Raw genomic sequence first — 18,374 nt, forward strand, 5'->3', positions numbered from 1 at the left:
TTGGTTTATAAATAATTCCAAGGCATGCTTTATTATTGTTTGTGGAACACCAGAATGAAAAATATGTACAGTTCAAATGCAAATATTGATCTAATTTCTTGCATTGTAGGATAATTAAGCTACAGAGAATATTTAAATAGATAAATAGGGAATCAGAACATTCCTTTGGTGGGAAAAGACATGTTTATGCTAATGCTGTCCCCACTTTATAGAAGTTGTTCCTAGGAATGCAGTCTGTTTTCATATTTTAGCAATAAGTGCTAAAGAAATTGTGCTTTACAGCTGGAAAGGGGCTACTGTCATGTAATGGGAACCAAGTTACTGCTGGCATAAGGGAATATTCCACACATAAAATGTAATCAGGACTGTTAGCCATATAAATTACTATAAAAAGGAAGCTTTTTTACCTTTCTCACAGTGATGATGCCAACTTGGTAATTAGGATCAGTGTTAATATCAAAGACATCCAGTCCATCTCCATCCACAAGGCTGTATTTCATCTCTGCATTAATGCCTTCATCCAGGTCTTTAGCAACCACGCGGCCCACGGTGGAGCTGACAGGAGCAGACTCCAGCACACTCATCTGATAATGCTCTGGAACAAGCAGCACAGAGGAGAGAGGTGAGAAACCAGGCTGTGAAGAGGAACCAAAAACTGCACAGCAATGCAAAGAGCAGATCAGGGCAGGCCACAATGCTGCATGGTACTACAGAGCCTGTAGTACCTCTCCCAAAGCTGTGGCAGCCGTGTGATTTCCTTTAAAAAGCTACAGCCCAGCTAAATTCCCTGGGGAAGTTTTATTTAGGTGTTTGTTACATAAAAAGGTTTGTTGAATGTTTTTTTTTTTTTTTTTTAACAGCAATACACCTGAAGATAGGAACTTCAACTAGAAAAATAGGGCAATTAACACCAGTGCTGTTGCAGCCATGATATAAAGCAGGGTATGGAACAGATTTAATAGGACAGGCATCTTTTTATTAGATCAGTTTGTACAGCAGGAATAAACATAAGTTTTGAGCACCACAAATCCTTTCTCAAGTCCCTACAAACTTCTTTTCAGCCCTGAAGAAAGCTCAGGATCTTGTCAGTTTCTTTCAAATTTACCAGTTACTCTGTTAAAATGTATTGCCTCTCCCTACAAATACTGTCTTGAGCACATTTGTTGCATTGCTAATTTGCTTAGCAGCAAGACTGGGGAAAGAACAACCTGCTATTTTAAAAGTGTATTTTGAAAATATAAATGTTGTACCTAAAATACTTCTCTGGCATCATACTTTAAATTCAAACCTTCCTTGTTGCACCCTCTCTGTTGACTGCATCATCTATTGAGCTTTACAAGGCAGAATGACACCAAGGATGAGGTTTGATGAATTGTCATTTTTCTTAATCAAGAGTTTGATATCAGTTACAATTCATGTCACTTTCAAAACACAATTGGCAATGGTTTGCTTAACAAGTTGCTTTAACAGAAGAAGAAAAGTGGAAGTTGAGATTTCTTGATGATCTTAGTGGAACACTTTGATTTAGCAGGGCAACATGCAGAAACAGATGGAGAAGAAGAATACCAACAAAAAGAACTGCGGGAGTTTGCATTACTCAGCTAAATGATAAAAATGTCAAAACCAAAATGGCTTGAGAATGATTTACACCACTAGAAGAATCAGTTTGCTTAAAAAAAAACCAAAATTATATCTCTTGGAAGATTTAGTTCAATCAAAACTGAAAAGCTTCTTTCAAAATTTTAACCGCAATATAGAATTATGTAAATAAATGTGATAAAAAAATCTTATAAACAAAGAGCAAAATATTGCAAATCTTGTTTTGAAGTTCACTTTTGTAAGTACAAAATAATGTTTCTGATAAGAGTGGAGTTGCCTATTTTTGCATTCCATTAACTATGGCTGTTCCATATCTTAGGGTTTAACTGTATATTGCCAAGGTTTAGATGAACCTTTCCCGGAGAACAGCCTGTATGACAACCCACTCCACAGTGGCAGCACAGCTCCCACACACTCCCCTGCTGTGGCCTGGCTGGAGTGTTGAATGAATTATCTTTCAACTTCCAGCACCACCACATGTCCCTGATTTGAGAGACATCCTCTGGAGATAGGATGAAAGGACAATCGGAGCAGCAATTAGTAGCCAAAGGCAATGGCCATGAGGAGTCTAAACACAAAAGTTCTCCTTCCTGCCTTTTTCTGTAAATTAATTTCTCATCCTTTAAAAAAGGTGTTGTTTTTGATCATTTTTGAGGTCAGAAATCTTTTCTGAAAGGCAAGGTATTGAATAATTCCTTTTGACATCTTTCTGAAGGAGAGTTCCGTATCAAATCCAAAAAATTCTGCCCATCTCTAGTAGTCACTATCCTGAGTTAGAAAATGGCTGTCATGAGAGCAAACAGCAGACGTAAAACTCAGCCACCCCTTTTTTGCCTGTCCTGGCACCACGGGTACTCACTCTGTGGAAATCTGGGTGGATTGTCATTGACATCAGAGAGGGTGATGTTGACTGTGGTTGTTCCAGCTAATCCTCCCAGCTGTCCACCCATATCCTTGGCCTGGATAATCACTTCGTAATATTCTTTTGCTTCTCGGTCCATGTTCATTAGAGCTGTTCTAATTAAGCCTGAGATTGAGGGTGGAAAGGGGTTTGGGGAACAAAAGAAAATGGCAGTTAGAGAGTATACAAAGAGGGTGGAGGGCTCTTGCTCCTGCATCCTATTCCCTCTGTCAAGAATGAGACCTGCACTGAATCCCACCTTTCCTGGCAGAGTAAAACTCACCCAAGTGAATCTAGGTTAACAGAAGGTGTGAATTTTAAAGGAGCCAGTTAAAATGCATCAGCTCTGGGACAGGCTGTCTGTTCAAAATTAAAATGTTGCCTTCCAAGGAAAAGCTTTTTGGGAACAGTGTGCTACGTCGAATTAAGGCCCTGCTCAGGATGACTATCTCTGCACAAAAACTGGAAGTGATGTGCTTTGCTAAAAAATCCATCAAGACGAGTTTTCCAGAGTGTTCCTAAGCACGCAGTCCTGGAGGCCACCTGGCATGAGCCCGCGGGCTTTGCTCGTGTCCTTCGGGATCCGGGCTGGGGCTGCGAGTGCAGAATGTGTGGAGATGCCGCTGCACCCGCTCCGGAGGGGCCACCGCTCCACGAGACCGCAGGGCGTCCCTTCCCTTCGGGGTAACACTACTGCGAGAGGACATGAGGTGGCAGCAACACTTCTCTTTTGGAGGCTGCGAGCGCCGGCCCGGGCAGCGCTGCCGGTGCCGCGGGAGTGCCGGGCGGCCCCGCTGTGCCCGCACAGCTCCGCGTCTCCCGCTGCCCGTCCTCCAGCCCTCCCGCCTGCAGCACCTCCATCGAGCAGCCGGCAGAGCAGCCCGGGGATGCGCTGCCAGGGGACACTCCCTTGCTAGCGACACGTTTGGGATGCCCTTCGGGGTGGGGGCAAGTGTGTGTCAGCCCCAGGCACCATCCCGCTCGCACGGCTCAACACGCAGCACTTGCACATCAGGACACTATTAACTTGATTGATCTGCATTTAGTCTTTATTTTTAGCAGAAAGACAATGTATGGGTTTAATAAAAAAGCAGTAAAAAGATATTGTGTTGGCAATTATCACTGTGTGTGAAGGGAAGAAATAGTGACCAGTACGGAACAACACGCAGTGCGCTATTTTAATTTTCCTGCATGGAGTTCTTCTGAGCCCCATCCTGTAAAGCTGAGTGCCTCCTGTGAAGTGCTGTAGTTCCTCAGCTCCCATGGATTTATAAATAAGATATGAAAATACTTAGCATTTTGGGAAGTATTTTCTCCATATATGAACACTTTGTAGGGAATTTCCACTCTTGGCTTGACCTAAAAAAAAGACATCAGTGCCTAAACCCCAGGCATGCCATGCCTATCTTTGGGGCCTCCAGTCCCTAGAGGAGGGCTAGTCCAGGACACCAAGACTCAGAGCCAGATCAGGTACCACCCAGAGGTGTAGCAATGCAGAGCAGGGAGCATCTGATGCTGCTGCACACAGTCTGTCTGCAAAGAAATGCTAAGGATAGCGGTGAACATTAAACCCATCCTTAGGGCTATGGGAAAGACTATGGGAAAGGTTCAGATCCTCAGGTCTTCCAAATAAGTGTGCTGGAACCATTTCTTTCACTAAACTGAGCGAGGTTTGTGCTCTTAAGAAAACAGTAAAGAGCAGAGGTGATGTCCTTTCTTTTCTATAACAGCCAGATGGTTTCTTAGGAAGTGGGAGACTTCTTTTATCTTGTAGGGGAATATGATTGTCAGGCTGTAGAAATATCCTGGAAAAAGGGAGGAGAAGGCTCTCAACTTTCCTTTGAAGTTGTGCTTTCACATAGACACTTGTTCAGCACCTGTGAGGACAGTGACAGAATAGGAATAGGAGCACACCTCTGGAACCAAGAGGCTGCGTTGGGAGGTAAATGGTAAGGAATCCAAGTGCTTCTAGAGGAGGACTATACTGAAATAAGGTGTCCACTATTGGGTGTTTTAATCACTATCTATGAATACAAAGGAGCTGTAGGTCATTTATGCTCTAGCTCTGTGTTAGAAGAATGTCAGAGCTGCAATTGCATTTTGTGGGCTACCAAATCCCACAGGGTGAGTTTGCACAGGGGAAGCTGATTACAGTCCTGTACTTGTGATAGGGAAATGGCTTATGGCCCACAACAGTGCTTACCCTAAATGGGAGTCCAGTTGCTGACTCTGGCAGCTAAAGGCAGAGGCATCTCTGAACCTGTTCAGAGATGCAGATCTAAGTGACTGGGAAGATAATAAGAGGAGAAAAAGACCTTTTCTGGGTTAAATACCCATAAAGTACATGATTTTGGACTTAAGGGCCTCTCTTCTGTATAAGCTGCATCCTAGTGATTAAATCTGTACTGGATCTGATCCTGACTATTGGTCCTTTGCTTTCCTAGAAATAATTTGGTACTCAGCAAATCTGTGATTACGCCCTTATTTGTCTGTGGTTGACACCTGATTACAAAAGGAACATTAGTAGTTTATTTATATTGTAAATATAAACAAAGCTGAGAAAATAATATGCCACACACAAATTTGTCTTTGGCTAGAGCACCTATCCCATAAACTGCTAACTTCAGAAGCAGATTATTCAGTGTTTTTCCTATGTTGTCCCCTAGGGCTCTGCAGTGACTATCGTCTCTTGAGTTTCTGACCTTAGCACTACAGATGCCCTTTAGAAACTGTCAAAATCTGTCAGATTCCACTTTTGAATATAAACCTTGGATATATACAGAAAAGAGAGAGAGAAAGCAAGCAAAACAGAGAGGGTGTCCTATAGATAAATGTAAGGTTATTAACAAGAGCGCCCTTAGGTAAAAATACTCCAGATAACTGCATCCTTTAGCTTGCACTTTCCAGTCCTGGCTGGTTCATAGATTTTTTTTCCCCTAAGCCTTGTTATCAACTAGATCTGTTGAAGACATTTTTCAATGATAAAAGCAAGCAAGAGTATTTACAGCACCAAACCCATCCAGATCCTGAGTTGCAGAATATGGTCATTCAGAGGAATATATCACTGGAAAAAGCACGTTCTTCTTCTGGAACTCACTGCCACAGCATTACTTTACCCCTCACATAGTGCTGCTCTGTTTTGGCTCCAAGCCACAGAAATACATTTCTCTGACCACAGCAATGATGCACTGCCCTTTCTTTCTGCTTGCAGCTTTTTCTTTTGGTTTTCACACTGACTCATTCCCTGATGAAATAACATACCTGTCCGAGAGTCCACAGAGAAATATGGTTGTCCTTGGAGGATACTGTATACGACTCTCGCGCTGTTCCCATAGGTTGGATCATCAGCATCTGTCGCTGTCACCTGGATAACAGAGGTGCCTGACAAAAAAACCATCAAGGTAAGACCTTGTGGGATAAAGAGCTGGCAGGAAAAGTACACAGTTCAAAGTAAATTGAAATGCCTAACAAGAGCTTTCCCCAACCAAACTTTTTCACTTGATGCTCACTGTGCTTGTATTTACTGCTCATATTTGTAGCTCATTAGCACTAAAGGAATTAATAGGTATTAATTCATCATGCATCTATAAGAAGATATAAACCAGCAAGTACTCTATGGACCACAGTTACAGAACTGCTGAACTAACAGTACTTTGTTATGGCTGGCAGAGAGATGGTAATTATATACTGCTTGCTTCTTTTCCCCTTGTCTTGATTTTAAGTGTTATTAGGAGGCAGCTCAAAGAAGTTCCATAGCTCTGCTGACATAAATCATTAACTGTTGTAGCAGGCCCATAGATGCTGTATGTTGACTGAGAGATGGAAATTGTACACAAACTGTGAGCAGGAAGGGATGTATCTCTGAGATAATCTCTCTGTGGGATTGCAGTTTACATTGCACGGCCTAGAGATTATACACTGCTGAAGTGCCTTTTGGAACCCACACAGAGGCATATATACTTCTTTTTTCAATTGTTTTTCAAGGTCTGCTTCCTCTGAAGCTAGTAATGGCTTGCAGGTGATGTAATTTATCAAGAACAAGGAGAAGGTGAGGCACAACTGAAATATGCGTGAGTTTTGACTCCTTAAAATGTCAGACAATGCCTTTATGAATGTATCTAGCCTTCTACATAATGTTTTGTGTTAGAAACAAATCCAGTGTTACTAGATAAGCACTTGAAGATAAATCTGAATTCAGGCTAGCCATTACCATTAAGAAACATTATTTCTGAGTGGAACTTTTGTATTTGATGCCTCTCTCTAGTTTTATGTCAACATAATATTGAAGAATGAGGGATTGAAGCATATCTGTAACTTCAGGACATGAAATTTATATGGTATTATTTTCTCTGCAGTGATGTCACAGAGCCCAAAAGCAATAAGCAAAAAAACAACTCAAAAAGAAAGAAAAAGAGTCCAGAAAAAGAGTATTTTATGTGATTATTTAATTTACTATATGGAAATGATTTCTCCTGACTTGTGTAGATGGAAAGCTACTGTTTGTCTTCTACATTGCAATAACAGGAGTGTCTTCAAGATGGTCCCATTCTCTAAAAGTGGAGGGCAAATAGTACCATAATCTCAGGATTCACTGGATTTTGTTTAGTGCAGGCTTACATGGATTAGAAGGAGCTAATGATTGCTGTAATTTCTCCATGTTTTCAAGGGCTCCTGGACAGTAGTTGAGCTCTCAGTATGAACTTGATTAGGTTGCTAAGACTGTGTTATTTTTGGGATGGTAATAGTTGTCTAATGGTCATTACTATTTCTACCATCTGATGTCAGAGGAGAAGGGGCACTATGTTACTACAAATTGTCTGAGCATGGCATGTTTGATTCACACCTTTCTTCAGCTCTCAGGCTTCCCTTGGCACATTTTCTTTCAGAGGGGCTGAGCTGATGCTGATGTAAAGCCTGCATTCCCTTTTCTACAGCAACCAGGCACCCCAGGGTGAGCTCCTCTGTCCTGCAGCTCCTGCGCAAGGGGCAGAAGCTGAGTTCAAGGAGTCAGGGAATTTGTGTTTTGGTGACCATCTCCAATTTTCTTATAAGGGAAAGAGACTCCACAAAATTTGCCTTACCCACAGGTGACATTTCCGGAACAGAGGCTACGTAAGGTCCATCCAGGAACTTGGGTTCATTGTCATTGATGTCTTGGATTTTGATGATAAACTCTGACTCTGGTTCCATCGGCCGGCCCGTTCGCCTGTCCAGAGCCTGTGCTCTGAGGGTGTACTGTGACCTTTCTTCCCGGTCCAGCCGCTGAATGGCATGAATGTCCCCTGTCGTATCATCAATTGTGAACACAATGCCAGCTCCCTCTCCTGAGAGGATGTATTTTATCGAGCCATCTCCCCTGTCCATGTCAGAGTGGAGCTGTGGAAAGGAACAGGATGCAATTAGACCGTGCGCTGGGTAAACAGCTGCTGAGAAACACTGAGCACGTGTTCGTGCCGAGCATTCTGCTCTCACTGTCGGGACTCACAAGGTAGTTTTAATGAACTTGCTTTGCTGAAAGAGGCAAATAGTAAAGTCTGTATCACATAGTTGCAATTAAAAACCTTCTCCTGTCTTCCTGTTTCTCCACCCATGGCTGTGCCAAAAGAAAAAGCAGAGGCACCCAAACAGGAACAGGCTCTGTGCCTTTTTGGAATCTCACTCAACACAATAATTATCTTTTACCTGGTTGCAATGGCCACTGGGAAGATTTGGGATAAAGTGAGGTCAGCAAACCTGCAGACTATTTGCTCACATGGCTTAAGAGGAGTCAAATACTACAGGGGTAGCATAATGGTGGGAGAAATAAGGCAAATCTGTTTGGGATCAAGGGGAAAGCAGAATGGGAGAGCTACTCAGTAAATGTTATGGTTCAGTAAGTGTTATGACTTTTTCCATTAAATTTTAGTAATAAAATTAGTCTGGATCCTTACAACTTCAGGAAGGAATACTGTCAAACAGTAGGTAAGGTAAGCAGCAAGAAACAATTGCTTATGACCATGGCAAGCTACAGAGATGAAAACCATCCCAGATTTTCTAGGAAATTAGCAAACGGATTTATTGCATGACTGCTAATTAGTTCTGAGCAGCCACAGATAGCTGTGAATGCAACAGAACAGAGAAAGAGTAAACGCAGTACTAATTATGATCTAAAACAGGGAAACAAATCATTCTGGGGACTACATTCTGTTAAACACCTGGTTCCTATGAAATACTGGAATGACTATCAAAAGCAATCGAATTGCTTAATTTCACTCACACTATGAAAATCTGCAATGGTATGCTCGCACTTCCACACTTTTGAGGAACAGAGCATAAAGACCAATGCCCAGTGGTGGTAATCATTCAGTCCCAAAAGACAGCAAGGCAATAGACTTGAAGTGCAGTAATCAAAAAGGTTCAGATGTGAATATGGTTTTCCAGTGTGATTATCATTTTGGGAGATGAATAAAGGATAAACAATTATTTAAAAAATAGTGAAAGTGGGCTGGATTCAGTTAAGCACATTTTGAAATGCATATACGAGCAAATCATCTCAGAAATATGGTCAGAATTAAGTGTGTGTTTAGTGCTTTGATGAGCTTAAAGGACATATGGGAATAATTTTGAAGGATGGGGCCAAACATAGGTAAATATTTGTATTGGAGAGAAAAATCTTAGAATAGTAAACTGAATATATGAACACAGGATTGGTAGGATTTGAAGAAAGAATCCAAACAGAAATGGATAATTTGTGTCGAAAAGCAGAAGTCAAACTTTGTACATTTGATTACAGGCATTCCTCTCAAGAACGAAAGAAGAGATCTCATCCCTGAGCAGTTTAAAAACATAAAGAACCTATAGGATAACTTACCTCATAGGAAAAAGTTTAATAGGGGTGTGGACAAAATGACTTATCTGACCTAAGCATTTCTAGTGCCATTAGAGTTCCTCCTCAGCTGTTTTAGGGCACACGATCCCATTGACTGGGGAGAGGAAAGACCTTTTCCCCCAGCCAAGGGTCTGGTTGGAAGATGCTCATTCTCTGTCTCCCTTACTTGCCTCTCAGGTAGGTCACCTGACCCACGCAAAACTTGGACCCACTCCTGGTTTTAGGGCAAGACTGCTTTCAGCTGAGGTGGGATCCTGTGGTTTTCCATGGCATATCCCAGCCTGCAGACAGGTGTGCATGGAGGTGGCCCACGGACTCCAAGTGACTGCTGGGAGAGTGAGATTTAAGGGCAGCAGCACTGCAATGTGGCTGCAAGAGCTGAAGGTGCAGCAGGTTTGTGACAACGGCTGTCAGGCCACTGGTATTTCCCTTTCTCTTCCTCTGTCTCTGTCCCTGCAATGGCTACTGCATCTGAGAAACATTGATCCTTTTGAGGAAAGCTGGCAGCTCTCAGGTGATGTATTAACTGAATGGCGGAAGAACAAGCCCAGAAAAATTTGGCAGGGGTAAACAGTTAAATTTAGATGGCTGCCATGTGTATTAATTCACATGCAGGCACTAGGACTGCAAACTGGTGTATCTTCAGGAAACACCATCTTGTGATTAATTTAAAAAAAGACAGTGGTTGTCATTACCCTAAACACCCATAATTCAGAGATCATCACTGTAGGAGCTAGTAAACAAGATAATTCCAGAAGGAGGACACTATTATAGCTTTTCAAATTGATTCAGAACCACTAAGCTACATCTTGGGTGTTTGTTTTAGTGCATAAGTGCACCAGTGAAAGAATGCAGCTGCTGAGACAGATACAGATGTTAGACCTGACTGGGGAATTAGAGCCAGCCCTGATGGAAGAAAATGTGTTTTGGAACAACAACAAGTCCTCATTAAATAAGGAAAAGAAAAAAAAAAAAAGAGAAATAAGAAGTCAAAGTCAAATTCAAAGTCAAAGAAAAGGCAAAGAAAAATGAAACAGAAAAGAAAGAGAAAAATGAAAAAGAAATTTTAAAAAAGGAAAAAAGAAAATGGAAAAAGAAAAGGGGAAAAAGAACAGGAAAAGAAAATGAAGAAGGAGAAAAGGAAGAAGGAAAAGAGAAAGAAAAAAAGAAGCATTTTTTGAGATAGCAGTAGGTGTTCAGGACTTTTCAGAATACTTAGAAACAAATAATGAATCAAACTAATGGGTTAAATTACACCTTCTGTCCAAAGCCCTATTTGGAATAAATGCAGTTGTGAAGGGAGCAAACAAGGAATGAACATGGCATGCTATTAAGAATTTGGGAGTACAAGAGGATCTCTGTCTAACTGTGATTTGTTAGAAACATTGGGTCTCAACCAAGGCTAGGCAGTAAGAAATGCTAGCAACACTTTTGCAGCTTCTTGTATAACCTGCTCTTCCGAGACAAAGCAAAAAAGAGTATAAAAGACATAACACTGCCAGATTGCAATAAATCTGAAAGAATTTGGTGTCTGAAGGGACTGAAGCTCACCCCAAACCTAATATCAGGATGCTGTAGTTTGGAGTGTAAAAGTCACTGTGTCGGAAAGGTGATCTAGTTTTAAGTTGGCTCTGTTTTATGGATGGTGCAATAAATTGTGCTGCCATGTGGCTGATACAGAGTAGGAGGAATTAATTTGTACTTTCTCCTCCATATTAAGGAATGGGTTATTGGAGGAATAAAGCTGATAACTCCTGAGAAATTTTTAACTGTGTCAACCCGTGTTGCTTCTTTTGATGAGAATAGTACAAAAAAATGAGGATGTTACATCTGCATTGGAATGACACATTTCCTGGCAAAGGGCATGTGAAAGAGGGTAGTGCTGCAGTGAGCAGCTCAGGGGAGGACTCACACAGCTCTGCTAACCAGTGTGTGTGACTCCATCCTTGATGTGCTTCTCCCTTCTCTGCTTCCAGGGAGGTAGCACCTGCAGGGGATTTTTGTAAGGATGCATGAGTGAATGCGGTTGATGTACATTGATAATCTGCAAAGAGGTTGCGTTTTATTCATTTATTCAGCTGCTGCGGTTCAAATGCTTCTTTGAAACAGGGTTAGGGAGTCTCCAACACAGCAAAATGGTGAAGTGTATCCCCAGTTCAATTACTGACACAGTGTAGGCTGCTCAGTGAATGTGGAAAATACCTGCTGTAGCAAATGAAGGGGCTTTGGTTTCCCTAGTTTATCGTATTAGCCAATAATGGCTACCTCTAGGAAAACTGAAGCCTTGTATTTATCTGTGACAGGACCAGGAACCCTCTGAAGCTGAAGTGCTTTAAATCACTATCATGAACACTGATAGAAAAGCAAAAATTGTACTGACTTCACATCAGGAAGTTTCTTTCATTTCCCTGTCCAGAACATATTTTGCCTTAACAGTTGTGTAGGAAAGTTCATGGAATCATAGCAGCCTTGGAAATCATATTAGGCAAGCCTGGACCTATGGTTCAAGTCAAGGTGCTTTTGTGGTTGCTCCAGTCATACAGAACCAGCCAGAACCAGCTGTACAACCAGCTCTGTGCTATGCATTCTTTCTCTTTCTGACGGGGGCTTGGAGAGAGCAGATGGATAAAAGCAAGGCCTGGCTATGAGGATGTTTCAGGATGTTGTGGGTGATATCAGTCAGAAGAGGCCCTGCCTGGCCTGGTATGGGACCCAGGGCTGTTTTGGAGGGCTGGTGTGAGCAGCCAGCAGCATACTGGAAGCCCTGTTGCAACTCCGCCCCACTCTGTGCGAGCCTTTACAGAGCTATTTTTGAGTCAGCCTGGGGTGACTTGGGCTGAAAAATTTCTGGCCTGCCAGAACAATTAATTCACCCCACAGTCTATTCCCTGCTGACCCCTTTCCTAAGGATCCCTAAGACTCAGGCAGCACAAAGGCAGGCAGGCGATGAACTGTGGGAGGCTGCTGCCTCGTGGGAGCGCCCCTGCCTCCGGCTGGGTGAGGCGAGGGGAAGCCTTGGCCCCACAGAGCCCCCACAGCCCCCATGGCACGGCTCGGCTGGCGGCTCCGCACCCGCATCGGGGATGGGACACAATGGCACGTGTGAGCCCCAGAGGGCCCTTTTGGCAGCAGAGTTCCCTGGGGCCGGGACTCCATGGAGCACTGCCGAGTTACGAGTCTTTCCGAGCAATCCAGCCATGTCAGCTCAGCAGTGCGTGGGACTAATTGGCCCTGTTAGCCGTGGGAGCTAATTAGCCCTTGCGCACCCCGGTGCGAGCACAGCCAGTGCGCAGGCAGACTTGGAGAGAGCTCCCCGACGGCAGCTTGGGCTTCAGAGTGGTGGGCACGGGCCGTGAGGAGCTGTCTTGGTGTCCTTCCCTTGGGCAAAGCCGAGTGGTGGCAAGCTCAGGAGTGCTGCTGACTGTGCCAAGTGCATGTGCTCCTAATGACATTGTCGGGTCTAAAAGATGAGCTGGTTTCTCCCTGTACTTGTTTTACCTAAGATTTGGCTCACAAGTAGAAGCCTGAAGTCATTTCAGATGTAACTGAGAATGTGAAATAATAAGTCTGGCCCTTGTTCCAAAGCTGGGAATTGCATGAAAACAAATATTAATTTCTTTAATCAATAGAGATATCAAGAGCTGAAAAGCTAGGTGCACAGATGAATGAAGACTAATGAGGTCTCATCTGGAGGCAATCACTAGTTATGCCATTGCTGTGGGAGGAAGAAGAGCTCATCTTGCTGTCAGTCGTGCAGGGATAATTTAGGAGGAGGTCTTTTGAAGCTGTGGATTCATTTTGATTTATACTGGTGTGACTGAGAGCACAGTTTAGCTCTATGGGGTTGTAGAATGACAAATATGAGTCCAAACTGGGCCTCTGGATATGTAACATTTTTTTTCCCTGCAGATGGATAACTTGGAAGGAAAAATGGAGCCTGTATCATGTAAAAAATAAGCAATGAAATGTGAAGGAATTGTTTTCTGACATTCTAAGTTCTTTGTTTTTCATATATACCTATACATAGTCTCCACTTGTCATAGCCATATCTGATATTCTAGGCATGTAAAATCTTGATTGTATTGTTCAAACACTTAAATACATTAACTCTCTCCACATTTTTGTCCAGATTTGCCACCTTGGAGTAGAATAGAAGCAAACTTGATGCTGACCATAAAACTTTGAATAACAGGATCAATACAGGGTCAGCGATTCAGGGTCTCTCAAAACAAAAAAGGAGGATGGTTATAGTGAGGCAGATTGTGATGGCAGATGTCACTGGTCTGATTTCCATCAGCTTCTTTCTCAAGGAGACACAGGAAAGTAAATGCCAAATATTACCAAGTATATAGGATGAGCTCAGGAACACATTTTACACATATCTGTACTGATGGGTAGGTTCTTGGGGTATAAGGGATCCAAAAATAGGACCCTTCATGGTTGGATTTAATGACCTGTCCCTTTACACTTCTTGATCTTGAGCAACTTCTCTGTAGTCCACAGAATTAACCTGCAGCCAAGATATGGTAAGTCAGAAGATACTCTGACCCTGGAGATTTGCAGAAAACAAAAACTGAAATGTCAGTTTTCAAGGGAAACTGGCTATTTAATATGATTTTGAATTGCAGCTTCTAGCTGACCTGATCATGGACAGAAGCATGATCACAAACTCTTCCTTTCTTTCCTAATCCTTATATGTCAATATAACCTTGCTTTGCCTTGACATTGTAGGAGTCCCTGGAAAGATCGCTGCAGATTTTCTAACACTACCTCAAATTACAGATGATGATTGATGCAGCAGATCTCTTTAAAATAGGCAACTATATTGACAGCCCCTTGAAGCAGAAATTCTTCCCAAACAAAGGTGACATGGGGCAAAAGCTCTTGGGAGCAGAAGTGAATTTAATGTGGATAAATTCACTGCCAGAAAGAAGGCAAAGGCACTTGTGGAAACATCCCATGTTTCACCACAATCTGCAGATACACAGATGGATACACTCTTCCAGACATCCTCCTGCTGCGGGTCTTACCTTCCCAACGTAGAGAGGGTCAGTTCCTGTGTATTCCTCCAGAACAAAAAACTGGTTCCACACCCAGCTCCTCTTCATACGCTGATGCAGCTTGTCTGACAGGTTGTCTTCTTGCCCTTCAGTGAGGGGCCTGGCACTTCCTGACAGCACAGTTGTAGTAAGGTCCATCAGTCCCCAAAAATACAAGGAGACGCCAAGTCCAAACAAGTTCTTTGCATTGCTCATTCTACCTGAAGTCCACATCCGTATACTAGGACTGACTTAAAAGTCCAAACACAGTAACTTGGGTCCCTTGAGAAAAAAGTAGGTCCTCTGTGTAGTCCTTTGAAATGTCCAGGAGAAATCCTGGTTCTCAGAAACACAGTATCCTGTAAAGTCAAAGGAAATTCATAAGAGAATGCTTTTTTCCTCAAGGCAAATGAGTTTCCTCAATAGGTAAATATGCTATAAAGTATTTAATCTTCTATATAAAATTGTAACATCAGGATGCACACCTTTCGAAACCAGAAATACTATTACCATATAAGCTGCAGACCTGGAGCCTTAGGTACAAGAAACATCAGGGTTTAGTCAATTAGCACGAGATCTCTACTTTGCTAATTTAGCTGCAGGGTTACTTTATGATATTGATTGGCATGAGCTAAGTGCATACTCTTCAGAAATATTTATGACCAGAAGTCCTCAGAGAATATTTAAAACCAGTTCACTCTGGAAAATTATGATAGGTGGAGAACAATATTTGGCAACCATCTTTCTGTTTGGAAACTATGTCATTGTCATTACACATATATCCATGCACACGTCTACATAAATACAGATATTATTGCTATATTGCAAACCTTGAATATAATTTCTAGCAGCTTCAAGTTATTTCTAGTTTTAATTATTCTTTCAGCCTCTCTGTTGCTCTTTGAATTCGGGTTTCACACTGCTGCCTTGTCTCTGAGGAGCTGATTGCTGCTACAAATGCAACATTTCTAGAATTTGAATGGTCAGTTAATCATTTTATGACCCACAAAAGGTTTCTCAGTGCTGGCGGCTATGTACTGTATGTCCAAGCAAGTCAAGCTAACACATTTCTTTCCTCCACAGGCCTGAAAGACCTGTTTAGGCAAAGGAATGCTGACCTCTATCAGAGGACACTTTCTCATCAGTCTAGGGTCTTTTCTTGTCATGAAGTCAGTTTAGTTGGTGACCTCACTCCAGGCTATGGATTATAGCAAACCTTTCCTTCACCATTTTGCTGAACATAATGATCTAGTGCTGCACGCAAGTTACTCTGTCAAAACACTCCATACATCCTCTGTTGGCCCAGTATTTTTGCTGTTCTTTTAAAGAACACTTCTTTTTTTGTGACAGACTCATTAGGAAAGGCACATGGAGCTCTGAGACTTAAGCAAGTAGTTCACCCTTCTTTTTACTGCTGTTCTACACTTAGGTGTTTAGGCTTAATTAATTGTTTTATCCTGTGGAAATAAATGTAGCAGGAGATGGCTGTCAAATACTTACAGTTGAAATCCTTGAAAGATTTCAAAATCATAAAAAGTATTTTTGACAGTTGCATGACTTTAAAGACTGAGGCAATGCAACATTTTTAACAGAGAAGAAGAGAGTATTTGTGAATTCCCCAGCATTGAGGCTGGTAAAGCTGGAGAACTGGGTACACTTAGAAATCTACTGAAACAGAAATTCAGAAATGAATCTGAAAGTTGGCTGAAATCTGAAAATGGCAGTGTAAATCTGGAAGAGGTTTCCACAGGGGGAGTAGAGCCAGAATTACCATCTAAGACTAATTTCTACACAAGATAATGTTTCCAATTATAAAGCCTAGAAGAAGTGTGATTACACAGTGCTGCTAGCCTATACAGTTGTGAAGTGTAGCAAACTAATGGGTCCTTTACCTTGAAAAATTTACAACCTAAGACTGAATAGATACCACAAAGAAAGACAAAACTATAAGCACAGAACATGGTAAAATTCTTCTAAGCAAAGCAATGTACAGAACTGCTGGTTGTTTAGACACTGGCTACATAATATCTTAGGATTTATTGTCTGCAAAGCCAAAGAATGGGGATTTACCTAAGCAGTACAAGCCCAGAAGGACCACAGTAATCTCTGTGTGTCTGTCACTTAATGAAGAAGGTGGCAGCTTTTTGTAAGAGGCAGAGACAAGGCTCACAGCCCCTGCTGATCCCCACAACCAAAGGAGTCCAATAGTATGCAGGGTTTGCCTCTCTCTGTCCTGTGACGCCTTCGCTCCAAACAGCCGACACACCTCTACACTGGGGAAAGAAGGCTGAAGCTCTCTGCACGTAAGCACGCCCACCATGCTCTTGGCATGTTCTAAACAGGAAGTTATTCTCAGCAAAATCAGGGGGAAATTATTTACAACCCATGTTTTGCTGGTGAGTAAATGTGGGGAAGAGCTTCCCACCACCCCCCAATGTAATTTGAGGGAACCCACCACTGGCTCTGCCATGCAACAGGAAGAGAAAGTGGGGTCAGGCTATGATCCAGCAGCTAAGGTCCTGCCTGGATGGGCATTTAAGAAATTCCGGCTACTGCACAGATCAGTTACATCTTTGTTTATGTGACAAAGAGGTGATACAACATGATGGACCAATTTCTGTGGCAATCAGAATTGTGTTTGTAGGTGAGTTCTCAAACCACAAATTCAAAACTAATGGTGCCAGATGTCTCCTGCAGTTAAGTTCAGCCATCAAGGATCAACAGTGCTTAGGCGAGATATCATTGTTAAATGAACTTGCAGAGTTACTAGTATACCTGTAATGAGGCAATAGCAAAAGAAATCTGGTCATCAGGATGCTTTTCATCCACATGTGTAAGTCAGCAAGAAGCAAGGTAAGTAAAAGCAGTGGAAAAAACGTCAAGAGTAGGGACATAAATGCTTCAGGCTCTCTGTGGTAACAGCTTTTGTCATCTGAATGTGCAGTTCCATGAGGAACCTTTCTTGAAAACAGTGTGCAACCCAGTGGTCCCCGGGAGCAACATCCCTAAGAACATTTATTATTCCAATGGAGTCTTATTCTGGGGTCTTGCAACTATCAGGAAACTTGCCACTAAATAATGTAAAGTCTCGTAAAAGGATGTTCCTTCCTTGAGTACTAGTAGTTTCCCCATTTAACGCCAGCCCATGGTGACATGGTCATATCTTTTTGTAGAAATGGAAGAAAGCAGTAGTATTGAAGTGGAACGGGTTTTTTCTCTGTTAATAGCAGAGTTTCTCGTTCTCATGCCTTTCCAAAACATGAGCAAGCAGGCTCAAACTCACTGCATTTTGCTCCTCCCCTAAAGGAAAATTGATACCATTAATATCAGTGTTTAGTCCACAATGGTCACTCACTGAGACTGAAGGAGAATGTCTCAGGCCCTCAGCTGGTGTTAAAGGGATGAAAGATACCTCTGTTAACTTCTGGCTGAGGGGCTGCTGATCTCTCTGTTTCTCTTCCCACAATGTCACCAACCCCAGGTGTGTACTCTTGGTCTCTGCATCTGCAAGGCCTGCAGGCCAAGGAATGCATTTCTCAGCAGCGTAAAAAGGCACTCACATACATTTAGGGTTTGAATTGTGTGGTAGCACAAGTGATGGCTGAGCTACAGTTAAGGCCATGGGTGACTTAGTGTCTCAGAGGGACTCATGGAGATGGCTTCTTCACCAGCTGCGTGTGAGGGATGAATACAGGGTCACTTAGACTGTGGACGCAACATTTGGTTAGGGTAAAAGACAGATGCTTGGGGTGTATTAGCTGGGTGAGATCTCTAGACTTAGGTGGCCCATAGGGGTTTTTGCCACAGATGGATGGCTCAGGCTTGGAGGCAGAGTCTGTTCCTTGCAGGGAAGCAGGGGGACCCATTACACAGGAAGGGTTTCTTGGCATTCCTGAGTGGGGCAGAACCAAACTTTTAATGTTCCCTCAATGCAAGTTGTTTCTTGGAGCCCCTCAAAAGGCATTCT

At 42.5% G+C, this 18,374-nt stretch overlaps 1 protein-coding gene across 2 annotated transcripts in view; it reads right to left on the reverse strand.

Annotated features, from left to right (window-relative positions):
- Nucleotides 1-18,374, reverse strand: part of CDH20 (cadherin 20) — a 118,795-nt gene that overhangs the window by 22,963 nt on the left and 77,458 nt on the right. For both annotated transcript variants that reach the window (XM_039549551.1, XM_010400163.3), the window contains exons 2-6: nucleotides 14,399-14,766; nucleotides 7,582-7,876; nucleotides 5,762-5,881; nucleotides 2,459-2,626; nucleotides 408-595 (exon numbers count right to left, since the gene is read on the reverse strand). In XM_039549551.1, the coding sequence (XP_039405485.1) occupies nucleotides 408-595; nucleotides 2,459-2,626; nucleotides 5,762-5,881; nucleotides 7,582-7,876; nucleotides 14,399-14,641 (1,014 nt within the window). In that variant the 5' untranslated portion in view covers nucleotides 14,642-14,766. The remainder of the gene's footprint in view (nucleotides 1-407; nucleotides 596-2,458; nucleotides 2,627-5,761; nucleotides 5,882-7,581; nucleotides 7,877-14,398; nucleotides 14,767-18,374) is intronic.

This window comes from Corvus cornix, chromosome 2, assembly GCF_000738735.6.
Source record: "Corvus cornix cornix isolate S_Up_H32 chromosome 2, ASM73873v5, whole genome shotgun sequence".
Taxonomy (NCBI): Eukaryota; Metazoa; Chordata; class Aves; order Passeriformes; family Corvidae; genus Corvus; species Corvus cornix.